Source organism: Molossus molossus, unplaced genomic scaffold (genome assembly GCF_014108415.1).
Source record: "Molossus molossus isolate mMolMol1 unplaced genomic scaffold, mMolMol1.p scaffold_m16_p_16, whole genome shotgun sequence".
NCBI classification, from domain to species: Eukaryota; Metazoa; Chordata; class Mammalia; order Chiroptera; family Molossidae; genus Molossus; species Molossus molossus.
Genome location: NW_023425351.1, coordinates 29,562,390 through 29,587,518, shown reverse-complemented (window position 1 = coordinate 29,587,518; position 25,129 = coordinate 29,562,390). Strand labels below are relative to the sequence as shown.

Here is a 25,129-nt window from a genome sequence, read left to right as displayed (position 1 = left end):
CCGCACAGGTAGAAGGAGGAATCTCGTTGGTAGGAAGGGAGACGAGAGTGCGATCTCCTTTAATTTGCCTCTCAGGTTACCTGTCTGCTGGTTTAGACACGTGCTCCTGCCAGGGTGACCTCGCCTTCAGGAACTCCGGTTCACCTCCGGAGCACACTCCCCAGGCAGCTCGGGACCTTGGAATGTGCACAAGGATGAGAGGAACCTTCACTTACCTTGAGTTGAGCGTGGATTATGTCGTGTTGATCTGGAATCGAGGAATTTAAAGTGGAGGAGATGGTTATGGATTTTTCCAGTCCCGCTTAATTTTTACAAATGAGGATATGGAAGCTATTCTTGAGTAATTTCACTCACTCTCATGGCTTCAGCTGCCTTCTCTGTTGACTTCAGAATAGTGTCTCCAGCTCAGGCATGTCTATTGAGTCCTCTTCTTCAGCCCGTACATTCCCACCTCTGCAGTTCCCCAAGCTGTTGTTCCTCCTCCTCTGAGGTTGACCTTGGTTAATGGCAGACTGAGGTATTTTTCTCCAGTACACATTTGTTAGGATGTTTATCTGTTTTCCCACCACATCATACGTCCGTTACTTACACTGCGTCCAGCGTATCTGGGGTCCTCCCTCCAGAAGTATGTGCTAAATAAGTGAGTGAGTTGGTGCCAGGGCCAGACCCAGAGCTCCAGAATCCTGGTTTGCATCCCGTACCTCTGTGTACAGCTTAGTTTTCATAGATTAAAATATCCAGCGGGAGGTACCGTGTGTGTGTGTGTGTGTGTGTGTGTGTGTGTGTGTGTTGGGGGTGGGTAGAGATTTCTAGAGAACTGGGTAAACTCAAATGAGTGTATGGTTGAGTAGGAGACTTTCACGCTTAGCATTTATTCTTCCCCTCTGAGGGAAAACAACGAAAAACCACGTAACAGCCTCGGGGCAGCGCTTGCTGCTGTGGTTCCAAGGCTTCCACAAGACCAGGCTGCGGGTTCTGTGTCTTCCTGTATTTTATTCTAGACAGGCCTCCTGAGGGCAGCCTGTAGGCAGAGGTGGTTCCAAAGTGAAGACTCAGTGTGGTCCTCTTTCTCGTGATTTAGAATGGCGAGTCCGGAAAAGAAGTGGATGATGACAAAGACGCCAATAAATCCGAGATCAGCTTGGTGTTTGAGATCGCTCTGAAGAGGAGCATGCCCGTCAGCTTTGAGGTGGGTGCCAGGCGGGCCTCCCCCCCGCCCCTGCTCCTCGTCGACGTAAATAGCCAACAGCTAAAGAAAGGAAACCAGCGTGCTAGTGTCCTGAAGAGCCTGTGCACGTCCTTACGTCCACGCTCTGCCAGGAGTGACAGAGGGCCCGGGGGACGGGGACTCACCAGAGTGTCCCGGAGTCCTGCTCGTCGATTTGGCTTTTCTGAATTGAGCCATGTGTATATGTGATATTTCAGTTTCCATCATAAAATTTATTTTCCGAGTGTAAGTTAATTTGTGGTCCTTTAGAGGGTTTGGTGTTTTTAATAGGATCAAATTGAAGATATCCAAGTCAATATTTAGTGACACATATGTATTAATATTCAGTTTCCTCTGTATTTGCCAAAATACGTTCAAATTTTACTAAGTCACTAAGTAAACAGCTGTCTACTTTGCAACTAGATAAATATGTCACAAAAATATTTATAAAATTTTGTGAAATTTGAAAGGAAAAAAATTTTTAATGATTATAGTACCTCCTATATCAAGAGGTTACTAATTTTGCAACTCAGATATTTAGAAAATGGGCAAAACCAGGAAATAAGCTGAAATGGCCGCCTTCAAATTGTGTGGCGTTCACCTTCTGGAAAGCTCCTACATTTAGCTCACTAGCAGGATCAACTGACCTCGGCTGAGAACGTGTTTACTTTCTTTCTAGACACAATTCCAGCAAACCGGGTTATCTGACTGTTGGCCTGCGTAGGTTAAAGGCAGGGACAGAATGCACTGGAGGGCTCGTTGTGCCCAGCGAGAAGTGATAAGGACAGTACGGGAAACCAAAGTAATGGCATCTGCTAAAAAACGATCGGATTTGGGGCCTTTGAATGCTGCAGTGAATAGGAACAGTCTATGAGTCTTAGAAGCCCTTGGCGGCATCAGTATATATTATAGAATATTTGATGTTCAAATGGTGACGTAATGCCAGCAATAAAAGGTTAAGTATTTGGTCTTCTCTATTAAGTCAGTACAGTATAAGGGTTTTTTGTTTTGTTTTGTTTTAAATTCAGGAGGATGTCCAGCAAAGTGGTTAAAATAAACAGTTTTGGTATTTCAACTAGTAAACTTAAATTACTTGGAAACTACGCTTACCATAAATTCCTTATCCCTAGCATTGCTGAATTATTGAGCTATTGTGTTTCTTGTTTTCTTTTCCTAATTGGTATCTAATATTAAAAGGCAAACTTTTAATACAATGTTAAATAGTAACTATTTAACTCAATAAGGTATCTTCTATGGATCAGAATTTGAAGGAAACCATGGTTTTGAGCACTCAGGTTTTGGAAGGCATCTTTCCTTGGAAGTTGCCTTAGTTTAAAAGAGCACATTAATACAGGGTTTGGGGACATTCGGAGCTGACAGATTCATAATCCATTACTCTAGAAAGTGAGGTATTTTTATGGCATATCTACTTACCTTTTAAAAATCATGTCACAGAGACTAAACATTCCTTTCTATGAAAAAGCCTTTGAGGTCTGGGTCAAAAATAGATTATTTTTTATCCATCAACTACTTTTGAGTGGCTTTCCCAGGCAGGATGCTTGGTGACTTGTAGAACTCCAATAAGACATGGTCCCCATCCTCTGACTCACTCTTCCAGAGAAAATGAGACCTGTACAAATTAGCATTCTCGATGTCCTGTGTCCCTAATCTAATGTGGTATGTTTCTTTTTTTTTTAAATCCTCACTCAAGGACATTTTTTCATTTATCTTCAGATAGAGTAGGAGGGAGGGAGAGAGGGAGAAGGAGAGAAATATTGACGTGAGAGGGACATATCGAGTGGCTGCCTCCTGCATGACCCGACCAGGGCTGGGGATGAACTGCAATCGAGGTACGTGCCCTTGACCGGAATCGAACCTGCAACTCATTGGTCCACAGGCTGACGCCCTAACCGCTTTGCCAAACCGTCCAGGGCTAATGTGGCATGTTTTATGTTCTTAATTTTCTGTTCCATGAAAAATGGGTAACCATAATTAGAACTGCCTGTTTTAAACTGGTAAAAAACAATTTTGAGTGTGAATTGAATGTGTTTATTTAGATTTCTATTCTTCCAACTTCAGTTTCTCAGACACTGTAAGAATTGTAATTAAACAGTTCTTATATAATACCTTTATAATGGCTTTATTAAAGAAATACATAATTTTGGCATAATTCTTAATTTCAGTTTTGATTATGATGTGAACATCAAGAAAGAACCATGCTATGAGAACACATCTTTTTTTTATCCTCACCCGAGGACATTTTTGCATTTATCGTCAGATAGGGTGGGAGGGAGAGAAGGAGGAAGAGAGAGAGAGAAACATCACCGACCCCACCTAGGGCCTGGGACAAACTGCCCTTAGTGGGAACCGAACCCGGGACTCTCTGGTCCACAGGCTGACGCTCTTAACTGCCAAACCAAACCGGCCAGGGCTCGTGTGGCTCAGTTTGTTGAGCATCGTCCCATGCACCAAGAGGTCACTAGTTCAAATCCCTGCTGGGTTGCAGGCTTGATCCCCAGTAGGAGGAGTGCAGGAGGCAGCCAGTCGAAGTTTTTTCTCGCTCTCTCCCTCCTTCCCTTCCTCTCTCTGTCTCAGATCAATAAAAACATATTTTTTCTTAAAAAAACACACACACACATCTTAAGGTCCTGTATGTTACTTAATATTGTATTTGTATTTTCTAGGTCATTAAAGAAAGTGGACCTCCACACATGAAGAGCTTTGTGACTCGGGTGTCTGTGGGAGAGTTCTCTGCAGAAGGAGAAGGCAACAGCAAGAAACTCTCCAAGAAGCGCGCTGCGACCACCGTCCTGCAGGAGCTGAAGAAGCTCCCGCCTCTCCCTGTGGTTGAAAAGCCCAAACTGTTTTTTAAAAAACGCCCCAAAACAATAGTCAAAGTGAGTGTGTGCTTCTGAACATGAGTCAGTTTTACTGTATAAATATTATGGTAACTATAGACAAAAGTTTTTCCATAGGACGGGCATCTAAACCTGTGGATTGTGTACAGTCCCAGAATCGGGCTTGGACATGTGACTGTAAATCAGTAACAGTTCTGTTTTGCTTTTTAGACAGTTGCATACCTGTGTCTGTTCATCAGATAATACCTCACATACTTATAGTTTTTTTGGCTTAAGAAAATACTCTCTTGTTCATGAGCACCTTCAGTATAGAATACTTCAGTATAAAACACTTTCCCAGTCATGATCACCTTTAGTATAATTGTCAGGTAGAGGACGGTACCCCTCGTTTTCAGATGAGGTTTTGTGTAACCCATCCAAAGCTTTTGTTCACTTTTGTTCACCTGTTGCGTGGAGTAACCCGAACCGCTCTGATTCTAACCCAGTGTTCTCTCTGCGCACCACGTGCTCTATGGTGTCTGGTAGGGTATCCCAGGTGGTTCTAGGATGCAGGGTGCCGACAGCGATGCCCGGCCTGGGACAGCAGCAGCTCGGGAATGGGAGCACTCAGTGCATGGGACTTGGTGTTTGTTATCAACACAAATAATAAGTCCCCAGTAAATATAAGTGTTGTTATTTTATGTCTAATTCTGTCTAGTCACATTTTATATGTATGTGACTATGTCCACATTCTATTTCCTTAAATCTTTTTATGTGTAAAATCTTACATGTGATTGGAGGACCGTGCTCTACTCAGAATGACAGCACAGTAACTTTTACCTAATTTATTCCACTAAATGTAATCTTAACAAATCAAGAATAGTAAACCATTAAGCCGGAAAAGATCTATACATTTTTTTTTTTAATTTTTTTATTGATTTGAGAGAGAGAGGAAGGGGGAGAGAGGGAGGAAGTGGGGGGGGAGAGAGATAGAAACATCGACGAGAGAGAACATCGATTGGCTGCCTCCTGCATGCCCCTCACTGGGGATCGGGCCCACAACCTGGGCATGTGCCCTGACTGGGAATTGAACCAGCAGCCTCAACCATTGAGCTACACCAGCTGGGCAGATCTATACATTTTTATAATAGGATATAAATATAACTCTTGTTAATTTAACTGTAGCCATTAAAAGCAAAATTATTGTTTGAATGCTATTTCCCAGAACGTGGAGAAACATTTTGAATTCTCAGAATGTTTTGCTACTAACTCCGATATATAAGCATATCACTGCAGAGCTTTCTTCCTGCTCACCACTCGGATCTGAGCTTAAACCTGACTTCTTCCGGGAAGCCTTCCCTGACTTCCCCCCACTCCCGGATTAGGTTAGCCCCTGCGTTTTGCCTCACATACGTTACACTTAGAATTATGTGTACCATGTCTGTTTGAGGTAAAAGTAGTCTGTAGGTACCCTCTGAAATGTAAGGTTGTTTTGACAAAGCAGCATGCCTACCATGAGTTGGAATCTCAGTAATTATAAGTATGATCATAACTTATAGTGGGTAATAAATAGATGGATCAGCTTGGAATAGTATCTTGGTTTTCCATATTTTTGTCACTTCCTTTTATGTCTTACACATCTAGGGTATACAGTTCTTTGTTTGTTAATGCTCACCTAAGGATATTTTTTCCATTGATTTTTAGAGAGTGGAAGGGAAAGTTGGAGGAGGAGAGATAAAGAGAGGGAGGGAGGGAGAGAGAGAGAGAGAGAGAGAGAGAGAGAGACAGACAGAGACACTGATGTGAGAGAGACACACTGACTGGTTCCCTCCTGCATGCACCCCAACAGGCTGGGGATCGAACCGGTAACCCAGATACATGCCCTTGACCAGGAATCAAATCCAAGACCCTTTGGTATTTGGGTCAACGCTCTAACCCCTGAGCCACACCAGCCAGGGCATCTTGATTTTAAAAAAAAATAATAAAACTGTTACATTATTTCATTGGATCATCTCAATCATCTGCGACGTAGCTATTTATCCCTGTTTTACAGATGAGGTCCTTGGTGTTTCAGGAGCTTACCCAAGATTACACAGCAGGGTCAGGGTTCAGATATGGTCATGTGACTCGAATGTTTATTTGAAGCTGGTTGCTTGGGAACTCCTAGTGGATTTACTTTATAGAACTAAAATGTAAGACTCCCTAATGATGTCTGTGGGTTTATATGTTGTTTCTAATCTTCTCTTCTATAAGATGAGACAGCAAGGAAGGCTTTCTGATAAAATTTTCTGTCCTGAGTGGTTTGTAGGGTGATAGTCTGAGAGCTGATATCCAAGGAATAACTTAATTGTCAAGGGTGCTAGTAGTTAATTTCAGTCAAGGGAAGAAGCCAGTCATTCTTAGTGTTCTCAGAACTCCATTATTGTCTGATTGCTGTTACGAATCTGGTCCTTTGTCTTTGGAATCTGTGGCAACAGCAATGCCTTTGGCACTTAAGACATTCTTATGAAAGAGGCAAATGAAGCAGGAGAGAGAGCGTGCTGTTGAAATGTAGTTAATTGAACATCTTCATAACTAGATGTGCCTCTTCTAATGCCAGACTTTAAATTACCTTTTCATTGGTATTCAGTCTTAGCCTTATAAATTATTGTTTCTGTCTTTTCTAATCAGTCCTTTTTTTTACTTTTTAATTTACTTAATCTTTTTTGTTTGGTATGTAAATAGAAGAGGAAACCAGTATTTTATCAAACACTAAAAATTTCCTTTTTCTGTCTTCCCCTAACTGTTGCAGTATTGACATTCTCATTCTCTCTCCCTCTTGCCCTCGGTGTCATACTTCATACTTTTTGGGCTTCTATTCAATCTTTATGGCGATGATTCTCAAATACTCTTCTGTTCTCTACCCTGCCTATTGGACATCTTCACGTAGTAGCTCACAGGCACCTCAGCTCCCTGTCCCAAACTCGCCATGTTCCCTTCTAACTTGCCTTCTCCTCCAGCATTCCTTGTCCCAGTGGCTGCTGGCCCCACCACGCAGCTGCTGAAGCGGACACCTGGGATCACTTCTTGCTTCACTTTTACCCCTTACATCCAATCAGTCATCAAGTCCTGTTGGTTCCATCACTTAAATATTTCTTAAGTTGGTCCATTTCTCCTCTGCTACTCTTTATTCCAACTCAGAATCATCTCTCACCTGAACTATTACGGTTGGTTTGAAATTGGCCTTCGTGCAGGTGCTCTTGACATCAAATGGTCTTTTTAAAAGTGTTGTCTTTTTTTTTTTTCCTTTTTATAGAATTTATTGGGGTGACACAGGTTAACAAAAGTATACAGGTTTCAGGTGCACAATTCTACAACACATAATCTATACGCTGTATTGTGTGTCCACTGCCCCAGGTCAAGTCTCCATCCATCATCATTAATCCCCCCATACCTTCCTCCACTGCTTCCCATCCCCGCCCATCACTACACTGTTGTGTTTCCGTGAGTTTAGTAGCACCATGAGGCTTATTCAGATCTTTTGCCCACCTAAAAATTTTTTATTGTCCATTAAACATTTTTTAAAAATTGATCTTAGAGAGAGAGAGAGAGAAACATCCATTTGTTGTCCCACTTATTTATGCATTCATTGGTTGATTATCTCGTATGTACTTTGATAGGGGATTAGACCTACAACCTTGGTGTAATGGGATGACCATTTAACCAACTGAGCTAATTGGCCAGGGCCTGGTTGCCCATTTTAAATAATAAATTTAATGTTGAATTTTGAGGTGTCTTTATTTAAAATTTTTTTTCTTTATTGATTTTAGAGACGGGGAAGGGAGAGGGAGAGAGAGATGGAAACATGGATGAGAGAGAACATCGATTGGCCACCTCCTGCATGCCCCCCACTGGGGATCTGGCCCACAACCTGAGCATGTGCCCTGACCCGGAATTGAACCAGTGACCTCTTTGGTTCATGGGTTAATGCTTAACCACTGAGCTACACTGGCCAGGCGAGAAGTCTTCATATAGTCTAGATACAAGTTCTTTATCAGATACATAGTTTACAAATATTTTCTCCAAGCCTGTGACTTTTCTTTGTCAAAGAACAGAGGTTAATAATTTTGAAGAAACCCAATTTATTATCATTGTTGTTACTACTTTAATGGAATGTGATTTTTAGTGTGGTGTCTTAAGAAATTGTCACTCAACCATGTCACAAAAATTTTCCTTGTATTTTCTTTTGGAAGTTTTACAATTTTAGATGTTACATATAAGTTGATGAGCCATTTTAAGTTAAATTTTGAAAACCTGGCCAGTGTGGCTCAGTTGGTTGGGCATTGTCCCATGCACCAAGGGGTTGCTAGTTCGATTCCCAGTTGGGGCATGTGCCCAGGTTTCGAGCTCTGTTCCCAGTGGGGGCTGTGCGTGTTCGGCCGATCGATGTTTTGCTTTCACATTAGTGTTTCTCTTTCTAAGTATCTATTAAAATCTTTTAAAAAAATAGCATGAAGTATGGATTGCAAAAAAGTTTTTTTTTTTGCATATGAATATCCACTTGTTCTAGTACCATTGGTTGAAAAGACTACCTTTTACACAGTGAATTGCTTTCACACCTTTGTCGAAAACCAGTTGACCATATATGTATGGATGTATTTCTGGATGCTGTTCTATTTCATTGGTCTTTGTCTGATAGTACACATACTGTCTTGATCATCATAGCTTTCTAATGAGCTTGAAATCAGATCGTTTGAGTCCTCCAACTTTGTTCTTTTTTTCAGAGTTGTTTTGGTTATTTGTCTTTTCCATTTCCATATGAATTTTAGCATTAGCTTAGTAATTATTACCAAAAAAAAAAAAGGCCTGCTGGGATTTTGATTGGGAATGCAATGACTTGATGGATCGGTTTGAGGAAAATTAACATTTTAACAATATTGAGTGTTCTGACCTGTGAGCATGTCTGTCCATTATTGAGGTCTTACTCAATTTCAGCAGTGTTTGTAGTTTTAGTGGGTTTAACATAAATTATACCATACTATATGTATTCTGTGCTTGTTTTTCTCATCTTTTTTCCCCCTTGAAATTCATTCTTCTGAGTTCATTTTCACTGACCTATGCCATTCCATCGTATGAACATGAGATAATTTATCTCTTATTCTTTTGATGAATGTTTAGGTTGTTTTCAGTTGTTGGGTTTTTTTGTTTTTTTTTTTTGCTATTTCAAATAATGTTGTTATTGATATCCCTGAACATTTGAGCAAGCATATATGGGTAACATTTTTCTAAGGTATTAGAAATGATGATGATTATTCTGCTAAGGAGTATAGGTACCATCTTTGGCTTTACTGGACATTGCCCAACTGTTTTCTGTTACTGTCAGCACTGTATAAGTTTCTGTTACTCCCTGTCCTCACCATTTGGGGCTGTCAGGTTCTTAATTTTTGCTAAATTGATGGGTGTGAAATAGAATCACTGTGGTTTTATTATGCATTTTCTGAATCCTAATAAAATTGATTATCTTTTCATATGTTTTTCATCTATTGAATATTTGTTTATGTTGTCCACTTTTCTTTTAGAATATGTTTTTCTTACTACTTTTTGAGAATTTTTTTTTTTTTTTTTAATGGTCATTATTTTATTTTTTATCCTCCCTTGAGGACTTTTTTTTTTTGGCATTTATCTTCAGATAGAGTGGGAGGGAGAGAGAGAGGAAGAGAGAGAGAGAAACATCGATGTGAGAGAGACACATCAAGTGGTTGCCACCGAAACCAGGGCCCGGGACAAACTGCAACCGAGGTACATGCCCTTAGCGGGAACCGAACCCGGGTCTCTCTGGTCCGCGGGCCAATGCTCTAACCGCTGAGCCAAACTGGCCAGGGCCTTTTTGAGAATTTTAAAAAATATATTTTGGATACTAGATTTATCATTTTTAGTTATATGTATTACAAATATCTCTTCCCAGTTCATGGCCTGTCTTCTGCTCTTGTGGTGTTTTTTGATGAACAGAAGTGAGAGGTAGCTATACTGAAGAATTTAAAAGCAGAATAGTTGACCCAATTTATCATTAGTGACTCTGAGCCCTAAATCCTATACAAGCCTTAGTTTCAGACCTACTTTATGCTTTTCCTTCATAAATCTTCATAAATGACTCTCATTTATCTTCTCCAGTCACGGTTTTGGGGTGTAGGGGAGGAGAGGAGAACCACTTTAAGGATCCAATAACAAGTTTTACAAGCATGTTTTTACATTTCCTCTTACATTGTTTTCTAGGCTGGACCAGAGTATGGTCAAGGGATGAACCCCATTAGCCGCCTGGCTCAAATTCAACAGGCCAAAAAGGAAAAGGAGCCAGACTACGTTCTGCTGTCGGAGCGAGGAATGCCTCGACGTCGGGAGTTTGTGATGCAGGTATTTCTAACTTTTGTATGAGAAGAGTGTTCTTAACCACTGAAAAAAATCTGGGCATCCTCAGGCTGGAATAGAGCTGCAAGGGAAAGGCTGACTGGGAATAAATAGCACTGTTAATTAACAGCAGTGTTTACCCTAGAGCATTTCTTCCCTCCAGGCCGACCTTCCAACTCGGTTGAGGTGTTCAAGTGTCGAGGACATGTTAGAATAGACAGAAGAGTTTTGAAGGGACTGAGTGCACATAGGTTATTTGGCCCAGAGTGTATGAAACAGAAGGCTCGTCTCTGTCTTGCTGTGCTACAGTGTGCAGCCAGAGTCCATTAACTACTGGGACTAGGAGACAGAATTAGAAACAAAATTGAGGAGGATGGATGGAGATGGAACAGGGCCAAGAACGTGAACTTTAGGTTTTCAGGAAAATTAGGGAAAGCGAACTAGCTGTCTCCCTAACCACTGTGAGGATTGAGGGACTCAGAATTGCTGAGAGTTTTTTTGTTTTTTTTATCCTCACCCGAGAACATTTTTTTGTTCAGATAGAGCGGGAGGGAGAGAGAGGAAAGAAACATCGATGTGAAGGGACACATCGAGTGGCTGCTACCCGCACGGCCAACCAGGGCCGGGGACAAACTGCAACCGAGGTACGCGCCCCCAGCGGGAACCGAACCCGGGTCTCTCAGGACCGCAGGTCGTCGCTCTAACCGCTGAGCCAAACTGGCCAGGGCTCACCCGAGAACATTTTTACATTTATCTTCAGATAGAGTGGGAGAGAGAAACATCACTGTGAGAGAGACACATCGACTGGTTGTCACCCACACGACCCCAACTGGGGCCTGAGACAAACTGCAACCGAGATGCGTGCCCATAGTGGGAACCGAATCCAGGTCTCTGTGGTCCGTGGGCCGATGCTCTAACTGCTGAGCCAAACCTGCCCGGGCAGAATTGCTGTGAGTTGTAACCATGGTGATGTGCTGCGGAGAAAATGAGCTGGTTGCTGGGGGACCGGCAGGTGTGCGGACGGGCAGTGAGGTGGGCTACCCGAAACGCCCTCCTCCTCGCGGAGCCCGTCGGAGCTGCTGCCCTTGCCAGCTCAAGCCCCAGTACCGAAGAAACTTCATTGTTTACTCTGGAAGGTTCAGACACATCCGGCGGGGATATAGTGAGTGGTATATGATGAAGAATAGAGTGATGGTGTGTTGGGGAATATGCCTATCACAAAGACACGGCAGTTCAGATTCTTACCACACCTGCTTCAGCTGTTAGTTTTCCTTTCCCCTCCCTTCCTTCTTTTCCTGAAGAATTTCAAAGCTAATTTCTAATTATATGTCATTTCAGCCTATAAATTTAGTGTGTATCTCTAAAAAGAATGTAAGTTTTGTTTTTACATTAGGCATGATTTATTAGAATCCTCTAATAACCATCTATATTTAAAGTATCCTATTGTCCCCAAACTGTTTTTGTTATAATTGGTTTGTCAAAGAAACTTTTCCCACTTGAGCCCATGGATCTTACCTTTAATAAAATCCAGTTAAAATGAACAGATAGCCCGGCTGGTGTGGCTCAGTGGTTGAGCATCGACCTATGCACCAAGGGGTCACTGGTTCAATTCCCAGTCAGGGCACATGCCCAGGTTGTGGGCTTGATCCCTGGTGGGGGGCATGCAGGAGGCGACCTATCGATGTTGATGCTTCTCTCTCTCATTGTTGTTTCTATCTCTCTCTCCCTCTCCCTTCGTCTCTCTCTAAAAAATTAATAAAAATAAAAAAAAAGAACAGATATTTATTAAGTACTGACCATATGGGAGAAATTTGATACTCAAGCATAGTCTCTCATGTTGATGAACTTTTGTGCATATCTAAATTATACCTTCCTTCCTAATTTATAATCTTTATAGTTCTTTATCTCACAGTATCCAGCACAGCGATCTGTATATAGTAGGACTTTAATAAACCTTGATGTGTATTTGCTGCGTGTCTGCCTGATTGAGAACTAGTATATCTGACTTTTGTTGGAGATGTAAACTTATGATGTAGTCACAGATAAACCACTATTGGAATCTAGCTATCTGCAGAGGGGAATTCATCTATGGTTCGTAAACCATTATGGTCTAGGTGGCATTAGGACCCAGAACAGTGTTGTTCTAGTATCTTCACTTGGTGAAATATATGCACCAGTGTTTGCTTTTCACATTCTTAGCTTTGAAGAATTCTAGAAAGTATTCTTTGAACTCCAAAGCTTGAAAGAAAAAAAAATTACGTAAATTTTAGACCTGTATTAGGAACAAAAACTGTCTTTGACTTTATTAAACAATTCCTTTTCTATGGAGTATATTGAGTACCCCTTTTGAAAGCGGAATTTAGAGTACCTTATGCCAGCTTCCATTTTATGGGTCTTCATAAACATTCTAGTCAAATGGGAACACTTGGCTGTGCTTTTACATGTTTTCACACTGAATTCATATTGTTTTTCCCCCTCTGGAAGCCCCGGTGGATTCATTACTGTACTGCAGCAACTTTATCAAAGTAAGGGCTTTTGTATAAACTACTTAAACAATATTATTTGTTAAAACTGAACATGGAAATGAAATATCTAGAGATAATATGCTAATATATATTTATCACCAAAAAAAGTAAATTTGTGTATTATAAAATGTATGCAATTACTTGTATTGATTGCTAGATAAAAGAAAATCTCTGATGACATTGTTTGTATATTATAGTTCCAGAGCAAGTTTCTTAAAATTTTGGACAAAGATATTTTAATTCTTTAGAGAAAAGTAATGATAACTAAATTGCATATCAGCACATTGTATCATTAATATCATGTAATGTTAATTTTTCTACCTGTGATTAAGATCTTTAGGTTTTTAAATATATATAAAGCAAATTTTATCAATTTTATTTGTGACTCAGTGAAAGATAATGAATTAAGTTTTTGGTAAATGCTATTTTAGAACTATTTTGTAAGATTTTTGAGTACTTGGTTTATTTAAATTATTTCTAAAAATAATCTGCAGTCTTAAATTTATTGCATAGCAAAACTGAACTTCTTTGCAGAAAAAGTAACATTTTAATATAAAATTTTATTTATAATAGTTATAGAATTTGTGAGCTTTCTAGGAAGATGACTTAAGAAGTTTATTACATACTTGCTTGACTTTATTTATTAAAAAAAATATTTTTTTATCCTCACCTGAGGACATTTTTGTAACCATCTTCAGACAGAGCAGGAGGGAGAGAGGGAGGAAGAGAGAGAGAGAAACATCGAGTGGTCTCCACCCATGCGACCTCAACTGGGGCCGGGGACAAACCGCAACTGAGGCACGTGCCCTCAGCGGGAAGCGAACCGGGACACTCTGGTCTGCGGGCTGACACTCTAACCGCTGAGCCAAACCGGCCGGACACTTGCTTGACTTTTATGTAGAAATGATTATTATTATTTTTTTGAGTGACTGTTGTTAGCAGGGATTCAAAGTCCTTCAGCACAGCAGTCTTATTTAATAATACTTTAAATTAAATTTTTTATAGCAGTCTTATTGAATACTAACAGATACCTTATGGTAACTGCTCACCAGCTAGTTAACCATGCCTCTCTAAGAACTGGTGTGAGACAAGGGGTGGGCGAATGGGAAAAGTGATTCTGGAAGCATCTGTTCTAGAAGGAAGTCTCGAAGGACTCAGAATAGGTCCAGCGGGAAGCTGGCAGACATAGACCCAAGGCAAGTGCTGAGCAGGGGGCCGCACGTCCAAGACCAGGGCCTGGGTAGAGGTTGTTTATCTTTTTCTTTTTTTGGTATGTGCCCCTAGCGGGAACTGAACCCAGGACTCTCTGGTCCACAGGCTGACACTCTAACCGCTGAGCCAAAATGGCCAGGGCTGGGCCTGGGTAGATAAGTGAGGTGCAGGGCCAGCCAGCAGAGGAACCGAGTCAGAGTGAGGGACGTGTACACAGCATGCGAAGACAGGTGAAGAAACATTTTTGCTGCTCAGTGATCTGCTTCCACTTACTTTGGCCAGTCTTGTGACACTCAGAGCAGTAGAGAAAGCTTGTGACGTAGCTGGCCTCATCTTGTAGCTAGCAAGCATTCCAGCGACAGCACAGGGGCTGTTGAAGTAGGGAACAAACCAGGCACTGGGAAAAACACTGGGTGGCAGAGGCTGGCTCCAGCCTGGGGCTCGAGCACATTACCTGGGACCTGCTGTGTTCAGGTCAGGTGCACACCAACACAGATGTGAGAGGTGGTGTGTGCTGACCCGGCTCCAAGGATCTGCCATGAACAGTCCGAGACCAGTGCTTCTGTGGGGCCCATAGGTTACTGCTGATTTGTCGTAATGTGGTAGTTGATGGTTTCAGAAGAAAAAGCAATGAATATTTTAAAAACTGTACACATTTGAACTATGAGATTGTGATAGTTACAGAAATTCTGTAATGAATATATTTTTATTGTTTCATATACTGTAAGAACTATAGCTCATCTTGACTAAAATTCTGTTTCAAAAAGTACAACTTCTTTGTCATATATTTGCACATTGTTCACATTTAAGTTCCCCGCCCCCTCTGTATTGTATATCCCTAGTTCTTTAAAAGTAGTTGGTTCACTGAAGCTTAAAAGTAATGATGGAAATAGTAACACAAATAAAACTGAATAATGATGTAAGAATAAATGGCAAACAGTGCCCAAGTGAACACCAGATGGGAACCTGTGTGTTCTGAGACTAAGGAAATAACCAGTACTATGCTTTCACACAAGAGCCAGAAAGGAAAAACGGGTAGAAGTATCATGCTTTAAATCTGGAGACTGGACTTCATTGTAACACATAGCCACTCATTGCTAGCACCTAGTATTTTGTCATTGTGAAATTTTATTAGCATGGCATGAAGCTATTGAAGCTTTCTAATTTTTTTTTTTTTTTTTTTTTTTTTTATCCTCACCCGAGGATATTTTTCCATTTTTTGTACAGATAGAATGGGAGAGAGAGAGAGGAAGGGAGAGAGAGTGAGAAACATCGACATGAAGGGACACATCGAGTGGCTGCCACCCGCACGACCAACCAGGGCCGGGGACAAACTGCAACCGAAGTACGTGCCCTTAGCGGGAACCGAACCCGGGTCTCTCCAGACCGCAGGCCGACGCTCTAACCGCTGAGCCAAACTGGCCAGGGCTAAGCTTTCTAATTTTTTTAAAGCACAGTGACATCTGATAAAACAATCCAAATTTTCAAATACAGATTGCCCATTCATTTCTCTAACTCATTTTCTACTGGCTTAAAAAGAATTGACTTATAGCCCAGCCAGTGTGGCTCAGTGGATTGAGCATCGTCCTATGTACCAAAAGGTCACAGGTTCGATTCCCAGTTAGGGTACATGCCCAGGTTGTGAGCCCAATCCCACTCTCTCAGTGATATTTCTATCTCTCTCTCCTACTTCCTCTCTAAAAGTCAGTAAAGAAAAAAAAAATTCAGAAAAAAACTGATTTACAGAAATTCACTATATATTATATGATGTAAGCTTTTTGTATTTACATGGCATTTCAAATATGTTCTCTTGTCTTGTGACTTTCTTTTTTTTCTTTTTAACGATGCTTTTTGAAGCACCTATGTCATCAATTTTAATGCAGATTTACCTGTTTTTGCCCTTCTGTTAACTTTATAATAAGTCCAGATATCTAGAATGAGTGCCCCACCTTGTTCTTTCTTAAAAGGGCCTTGGCTGCATTTAGCACTTTGCATTTCCATGGACTTTTGGAATCAGCTTCCTTTATATAAAGGTCTTAAACATCATAGGTATCTGATTTTCACTTAATGAAACAGTGTCTTAATATTTTTCATTTTGTACATGATTATAGATGGAATATACAAATGCAATTGGCTTTTGTATACTTCCTTTTATACAGAGAAATTACACTGTCATAAATTATTATAATTTATTTGTAAGGTTTTCTTGGATTTCTTATATAAAATCATATAGCAAATAATGAGTTTGTTTTGACGCTTCTAATTCATATACCTTTTATTTTTCTTGCCTTGATTACTCTGTCTAGGATTTGTAGTAAAATGATAAATACTAGTAAAAATAGAGGGTATCCTTGTCTTGTTCTAATTTCAAAATTTTAACATTAAGTATGTTTGCTGAGGTTTGTTGTAAAATTTCCTTTATCATAGTAAGGAAGTTCCCTTCTTTAAGAGTTTTTGTTATGAATGTACATTAAGTGTCATCTTTTGCTTCATTTATTTAGGATGACTACATGGTTTGTCTCCATAACCCATCAATATAGCAGATTACATTGATTTTGTCGAAGTTTCAGATGTTAGACTCACTTGTGTTTCTGGAGTAAACCTAACTTCTTCTTCGCATGTATTGCTTTGTTCAATTTATTATTATATGCTTTAAACGTTAGCATTTATGTTTATGAGTGAAACTGGTCTGTAAATTTCCTTTCTTATACTGTTCTTGTTAGATTTTGGAATCAGGGTGATTACTCACTGAATAATTGAGGACTGATTCTTCTTATTCCGATCTTGGATGAATTTTTGTAAGATTAACATTACTTTTTCTTAAATGTTGGATAGAACTTGCTGGAGAAGCCCTCCGTTTTCTTTGTGGATTTAGAAAAATATTGTGGTGCCTGGCAGGTTTGGCTCAGCAGTTAGAGCGTCAGCTCGTGGACCAAAGAGTTGCGGATTCGATTCAGATCAAGGGTATATATATACCTCAGTTGCAGTTAGATCCCTGGCCCTGGTCGGGGTCTTACGGGAGGCAACCAATCAATGTATCTTTTTCACATTGATGTTTCTCTCTCTCTCTCTCCCTCCTTCCCACTTTATCTGAAAAAGAAAAAAATTTATAGTTTTAATTTTTTTAGTAGTAATAGGCCTGTACAGTTATTGGTTTGTTCTGTGCCAGTTTTTATAATTACATTCTTTAGGAATTTTTCCATTTTATCTTAATTTAAAAAAAATTTTAGCCAAAGTATTCAATTTTCTTTATTATTTAATAATGCTACAGAAGCTATCATAAACTTCCATTTTCATTATTATCTGTGTCTTTTCTTCCCAGTTGGCCTTGCCTTTGGTTTATCATTTTATCATTCTTTTCAGGGAACCAGCTTTTGGCTTCTTGAACTTCTCTTCTGTACTTCATTTTCTTTTCTTTAATTTCTGCATTTGTCTTCATTTCTCTCTTTTCTTTGGATTTATTTTGCTCTTAATAACTTCTTGATATGGATGTTTAGCTCATTGCTTTTCTGTCTCTCTAGATTTTATAACTGTGTATTTTCTTTTAGACCCTCTCTAGCTCCATCCTTCAAGTTTTGGTATATCGTATTTGCATTATTATTTATTTAAAATATTTTATAATTTCCACCAGGATTTTGTCCTTTGCCATGGAATATTTAGATTACATTGTTTAATTTTCCAGCTTGTGATTACCTTCTTGTCTGCTTCATCAATCACTCTTTGAGACCAATGTATAAAAACAAATCCCACTATAAGTTGTGTATTTTATATTTTTTCTTGTAATTTTATTCTTTTTTTCTTTCAAATATATTTTATATATCTGTATTATCTCTTGGTACATGCATCTCTACAAGAGCATCACCCAACTCAGAAAATGTATGTGTGGATGTCAGATGAGTGATGCACATTGAAATACATGTGTATACTACATACTCATGTGCCTGCATCACTTATTCACTAAAGAGACCTGTGGAATAGCTCTAATGACGAAGAGCTACAGTTTACTGAGCAATTATGGTTAATTATACACCACAGTTACCATACATTTTCTTATTTAATTTTCAAAGCAACATTATGAGGTAGTTGTACTACTACTCTTTTTTGATGAAAAAACAGGCTTAGAGATGTTAAATAATTTTAATGAATTCATATAGCTAGGAAGTAGTAGAATTGAATTATATACCTAAATCTGACTTGGAAGTCTTTGTTCTTAACCACAAGTTTCTACTAACCCTTGTATATTAATTCTTCAGGAATTATTTAATATAAACCTTTGTAAACTTGGTATACAGTGTGGACATTATTTTAAGTGGCACCAACATGAATTTCAGCCCTTTCAGGTTATTAATTTGAATAAAGAATACTAAATATACTTAGAATCAACATATAGTCTATTACAATATGAATTTTAGTTTTCTGCTTATATAAGTAGTACAAGTTTATTGTTTAGAAGAATCAAATAATACAGAAATATGTAAGGAAATAAAACTCTTCTGAGGTTCTTTTATCCTAAGATAACCTCCATTGACATTTTGAGAACCACATTTTTCTCCATGTATATTTTCACTTGTGTATATAATATTACATAAATGGGATCTTACCTTTATTGTTTTTGTTACAGACTGAACTTTATATTTTTGAATGTTAGAGAGCAGAACACATTGCTTTATGGTGTTAAGGAATTCCTATTTATCAAAGCAACTCATTGATTTCTTATTTTAATCTTATCAGGTCAAAGTAGGCAATGAAGTTGCTACTGGAACAGGACCGAATAAAAAGATAGCCAAAAAAAATGCCGCAGAAGCAATGCTGTTACAACTCGGTTATAAGGCATCCACTAGTCTTCAAGATCAACTTGACAAGGTGAGAGCTAAGTTTCCATGTACATGTCCTATTCTGTCAGGATGTCAAAGTGATGAGTGAATTCCGTGCCAGTGTTCCTTGACACTACGTAATATCTTAGCTGATATAGAAGTAGACCTCAGGTTTTAACTTTTCTAAGGCAAGACTCTAGAACTTGAAAGATAGCTTTGCCACTTATGAAGTAACATGTTTATTGTGCCAAGATGAAGAAGTGTTCATTATAATCTTACAGTTAGCAAATACTAAAATTTGTGTATGGCTGTATGTATTTTGTATAATACCAGTTGAGTACTTTTTAGCTTATTGACTGGTGGGTTTTGCCATGTAGACAGTTTTAATTGTGCTGAATTTTTAAGAACAGAGGTTGTTGGCTTTTATTTCTGAAATGCAGCTGAAAACACTGGAAATAAAGATCCTGACTTCTCCCTTTAGGGCAGGAACTATATTGGACAGACACTCTATAAACTAGTTTTTCTATTTACTTTAAATTTAAAGGTAAACTCAGAGGGTGTTTATTTTCTGCCAAGACTTGTGTTCATGGTTCCCTATTTCTTCTGCACAGTTAATGACATCATTAACACCTGCCTCTGTTGCAGGGGAAGCAGGGAACCCTGAATTCAGGACTTGGCAGATAACTTGGCAAGAACTGGCTTAATTTCATTTTATCTATGCATATGTAGAAATTACTGTTAACATTTTATTTATATGAAAATTCACAAAACGGGTTTAATAATGAGTTCTATCCGAAACAATATGCTTTTTTCCATGCCATTTTCTCACATAAGGATTCAGTTTCAGAGATATTTCCAGTGTCTGCAGGAACACATTTCTGAAGGCTAGAGTAGAAACAGAATCGTCTATTAAAAAGCATTTAGGTATACTTTTCTTCTTAAGGCAACTATGAATATGTAGGCAATTATTTTGAGTGATTAAAAAATTATTTGTCTGTGTGGTATCGCTAGAGATTTCAATTCTGTTTTTATAACCTGGGTAGTCAATGCTTTTTCTTCCTTTAAAAATATTTGTAACATGAAACCTAACATGTGTTCAAGTTTCTATAGTTCTTATGTTGTGTATATGTTGTTTTAACTTAACACATTTATATTGACTTAAACCTGGTGAGTGATTTATAAAAATATGTCAAAATAAATCTCAGACATTTATTTGGGAGTTAAGTAAAAACAAAACAGAACAAAAAACAGCATAAATGTCATTAATTTAAAAAACATTTTTTTTAAGCCCACTGTATTATTAGTCAGGGTTCTCCAGGGAAACAGAGCCAACAGGACATGTGCATGTATGTGTATGCATGTATGCACCCGCACACGTGTATGTACATATATGGGGATGTGCGTCACACACAGAGACCTGTTTAAGGAATGGACGTGTGCCGTGGTGGAGGCTTGGCGAGTACAAGGCTGGTGGGAGGCCGGTTCAGCTGCAGACTCAGGAAGGGTTGCAGTTGGGGCACAGAGGCCGTCTGCGGCGAGTCCCCTCCTGTTTCCCAGAGGTCAGCCTTTCTTCCGGTCGGCCTTTAACTGATCAGGCTCCCCCACAGGGTGGAGAGCAGTCTGCTTTCCTCAAAGTTCAGTTGTTTAAATGTAAGTCTCCCCCAAAACACCCTCCCAGAAACACCTGGAATAATGGACCAAATATCTGGGCACCGTAGCCCAGACAAGTGGACGCATAGAATTGACTGCTACACCCACTAAGTGCCAGATACTTCCACCTGAAGACCAGGTGACTGGAACTTGGGCCCTGCACGCGGGGGACTGACCAGTAAGCGTAGGAGTGAGGAGCTTCAATCATGTAACAAAGATCACGGTGTCCTGGAACCTAGAGAACAGGAAGATGAGTCTGGAAAGTCAGGAATAGCCAACATCACTGTTGTATGCGAAGGAAAGAGCTTGGAGAATTACTCATTTAAGATTGGAACATGAAAAACATGGTCTGGTTTGTAGTCTTCAAAAGGCAGTCCTATAACAGGGGTGGGAGACATCTGGCCTATTAATCAATATTAGCCGTGGAATAAGGCCGTGGAATCAGTACTAGCTAACATCACACACCTCACCAAATTAGCCTGACCATTTGGCTGACCATAGCAGGCTAATTTTTAAGTTGATATTTTGTATGGCCCTTGAATGATGATATAAATATCCATATAGAAAATAGGTTCCCCACCCCATGACAATCTCTCTCTGTATATTGTCTCTGGATTTGGGCAGAATGAGTAGCAGAATTGTTCAGGTAAAAGATGCTGAGGGTCTGGACTAAGGCAGTGGTAGTAGAGAGGAGGGGAGAGGCCTCAGGGATATTTCTAAGTGTCAGTGGTCCGCCTTCAGTGGCAGGTACTGTGCCTGGGGGACACGGGAAGAGGGAGGAGTAGAAGATTAAGAAAGAGGTGGCAGAGATCAAATGGGAGGTCCGAGTACATTAACTTGTCAGTAAGATCTGTGGGGAATTTAAAAAACCTTCAAAAGCACTATTTTAAAAGATTTTCTGTCCGGCTGGTGTGGTTCAGTGGTTGAGTGCTGACCCATGCATCCAGAGGTCACCGGTTCGAGTTCCGGTCAGAGCACATGCCCAGGTTGTGGGCCCGATCCCCAGTGGGGGGCATGCAGGAGGCAGCCAGTCAGTCGATGTTCTCGCTCATCAATGTTTCTATCTGTCTCTCCCCCTCTCACTTCTTTTCTCTAAAATCAATAAAGGAAAAAAAATTTTTTTAAGAGATTTTTTTCTTCTTTTAAATAAGCGAAATATGTACATTGTTGAAAGAATTCAAATAGCACAAAACGGAACTATAAATAAATGTTAGTCTCACATGTTAAAAAAAAATGTTAGTGTGAGACACTTAGATCCTGAGTCCGTCTTCCTAAAGGCATCTCCCATAATTTTTAGTGTCTGAAATATTGTGAATAGTTTCTTAAATATAGTGAATACTGTGTGAGGATTTGATAAACATAAATAAAATAAATATCCTCACAGAGAAAGTCTGTGTGTATGCAGTAAAATACTTCTACTTTTTAAAACACTCAGATTTATTGAGGTGCAGTTCAATCAATTTTGACAGATATATTTATGTATGTGTGTACACACACTCAGTAACCACCACCACAATAGAAATTTATAACATTTCTGTTATCCCACAAAGCTTCTTAATGCCCATTTGTACTTAATCTCTTCCCCTGTCCTCAGCCCCTGGCCAGCACTGATCTAATTTCTGTCTCTACAATTTTGCCTTTTCCAGAATATCATATAAAGTGAATCATACAGTGTGTAGCCTTTATGCCTGGCTTCTTGTTGCTGAGATTTGCCTATGATGTTGCATTTACTATTATTTTATTTGTTATTATTTTATTCTTTATGAACATTTGGGTTGTTTCTAGTTCGAGGCTATTATAAATAAAGTGGTTAGAAAGATTTCTGTATAAGTTTTTTTAAAAATGTTTTTATTGATTTTTTAGAGAGAGGAAGGTAGAGAGAGATAAAAACATGGATGTGAGAGAAAAACATTGATGCGCTGCTTCCTGCACACCCCTGGACATGTGCTCTGACTGGGAATAAAACCAGGACCTCCCAGTCCATGGGAGGATGCTCAATCCACTGAGCCACACCAGCTGGGCTGTATAAGTCTTTATATGTACATATTCTTCTAATATCTTCTTTCTGTACATAGTTGCATAATAAGTGCATGTGTAACTTTGGAAGAAACTGTGAGGCTGTTTTCCAGAGAGGCTGTGCCATTTTGCATTTCTACCAGCAATTTTGGAGAGTTCCAATCACCCCACATCCTCTCCAGTACTTGGTATTAATTGGTTTTGATCACATTAGTAGGTGTATAATGTTATCTCCCTGGATTTTAATTTGCATTTCCCCATATTGTTGAGCATCTTATGTGTTTATTCACCATTCATATCTCTTCTTTGAAGTGTCTGTCAAGAACTTTTGTCTCTCCCTCATTATCCTGAAATTCCCTTTTGCCTTCCTCCCTTGTTGAGTTCCCCGTTTTCTGGACAGTTTCCGTTGGTCTTGATTTACTTCCTTGTTTAGGCTGAGCATGTACGTTTAGTAACTTTCTGATAGAATATATATTTGGAAGTCTTGTAGGTCTGAAATACCTTTACATTTCCCACATACTTGGTTTACAGTTTTTCCGAGACATAATCCTAAAATGGAAATGATTTTTTTCTCTGGGGTTTGCACCAGAGTGGCCTACTCCCAGCATCCCTCACGCACCTCACTGCCTTCCGCCTCTGCAGCCTGTGTGCGACACTTGGACGTTTCTTCTCCCTCCTGATGCTTTCCCGGTTTTTCTTCTCCCAGGGGTGCTGAAACTTTATGGGTGTGTGTCTTCTTTGATGAAGTGTTTTAGGTGTTTGGGTTTCAATCTAGAAATTCATATACTTTTAACTGGGAAATTTTTTATGTTGTTTATTTGATCATTTATTTCATTCCACTTTTGCTATCATTTCCATCTGTGATCTCTATTAGTCTTATAGATGATCTTCTGCTTCTTCCTCTTTCTCTCTCCCTCCCTCCCTTCCTCTTCTTCTCTTTTCTATTTCTATATCTTTTTCTTTTTGTTCTATTTTCTAGAAGACTTCAATTATTTTGTCTTCCGTCCTCCTTTTGAAATTTTTTACTTTGGCTCTTATATTTTTGATGTCCCAGAGCTCTTCCTCATTTCCAGAATATTTCTTTTTATAGCCTCCTCCTCTTGTTTAATGGGTATAATAATTTTTTATGTCTCTGAGGATTTCTTAACCTCTTTTTTTGAAGTTTTAGTCTGTTCCCTATGTTGTCTTTGTCATTCCTTTTGGGTTAGAAGCCTGGCTGCTGTCTTCTGAGGCCCAAATGAGGACAGGAGCTAGAGATGTTACCTTCCCGGGGGTAACCTCGGACTCCATCTTCTTATTCACCATATTGGGGGGCGATCTCAGCCTCAGCTATGTGTGGTGTCCAGAGTCTCTCTGTTTTAGCCTAAGAGAAACCTGGTAGGAAATCTTTCTGCTTGGGGTCAACAAGGTGACCTGGAGATTTCATAGCACTTTGAAATACTTCCAAACATTCATTCTGTTTCCAGGCCCTTCCGGAAGTCATCGTTAGAAGTGACAGGTGTGCTCTTAATTTCAGAGGCTTCCTGGTCCCGGGACACACACCCGTGTCCTGTGAGCTCTTTGCTGGCCCCTCCCTCTGCAGGTTCAGCTTCAGCCTCCTGACATCTGCTACGTTAGGTACAGCCTGTTCATCTGCCTTCCAGGTTCTAAACCTTGACCTGTGTCCTCTGCTCTTCACTCCTTTCATAGTCTTGGGGCAGAAGGTGGGGAGAAGGGAGGGAGAGAGAATTTATGGGTTATTGGATCATTGATTTTGAGACATTTGGGGAGAGAGAGGAGATTCCCCCTTGTGTTCACTCCGTTATGTTTAAGTCTAAACCTTTCAAAAACAGTTTCATTAGAGTATTATGGTAGAAATGAGAGAGCCGTAGACATGGGATTCAGTTGAAGGTGAAAAGTTAGGCATAGGGAATATAATCTAATGTTTGAATAACCTTGGTTATAGTAGACAGAGAGGCATTAAGAAAGATTGCATGGCCCTGGCTGGGTGGCTCATTTGGTTGGAGCCTTGTCCTGTGCCCCAGAAGGTCAAGGGTCTGATTTCCATTCAGGGCACATACCTAACTGTGGGTTCGATCCCTGGTCTGGGAATGTATGGGAGGCAACAGATCGATCAGTGTCTCTCTCTCATATCAATGTTTCTCTCTCACTCTCTCCCTTCCACCCTCTCTGAGATCAATTTAAAAAAAAAAGAAAGGTTGCACGAAGTGCTATCCTGCCCCTCAAATGCTTGGGAGTCTGCATTCTTCTAACTAGCCTGTTCTTTCCCTCTTGAAAGTGACTTATTCCCTACTGTGCACACTTTCTTCCAACTTATTACCCTGCTCGGTCAGCTTCCCTCTCATTCTGTGATCTTGTGTTGTACCTCACAGAGAACATAGACATAAGAGTCTCCCCGGCCTCACCACCACAAGCATATACCCTCATGTTTACAACATTACTTCTCTTCCATCCTTTTACAGTGGCAAACTATGTGCTTGAAGT

The 25,129-nt window shown here is 39.8% G+C and overlaps 1 protein-coding gene across 9 annotated transcripts in view; it reads left to right on the top strand.

Moving 5' to 3' along the window:
- STAU2 (staufen double-stranded RNA binding protein 2) overlaps positions 1-25,129 on the top strand; it is a 281,591-nt gene that overhangs the window by 94,803 nt on the left and 161,659 nt on the right. For all 9 annotated transcript variants that reach the window (XM_036263712.1, XM_036263711.1, XM_036263713.1 and 6 more), the window contains 4 exons: positions 1,082-1,189; positions 3,892-4,104; positions 10,297-10,434; positions 18,897-19,028. In XM_036263712.1, coding sequence (XP_036119605.1) covers positions 1,082-1,189; positions 3,892-4,104; positions 10,297-10,434; positions 18,897-19,028 — 591 coding nt within the window. The remainder of the gene's footprint in view (positions 1-1,081; positions 1,190-3,891; positions 4,105-10,296; positions 10,435-18,896; positions 19,029-25,129) is intronic.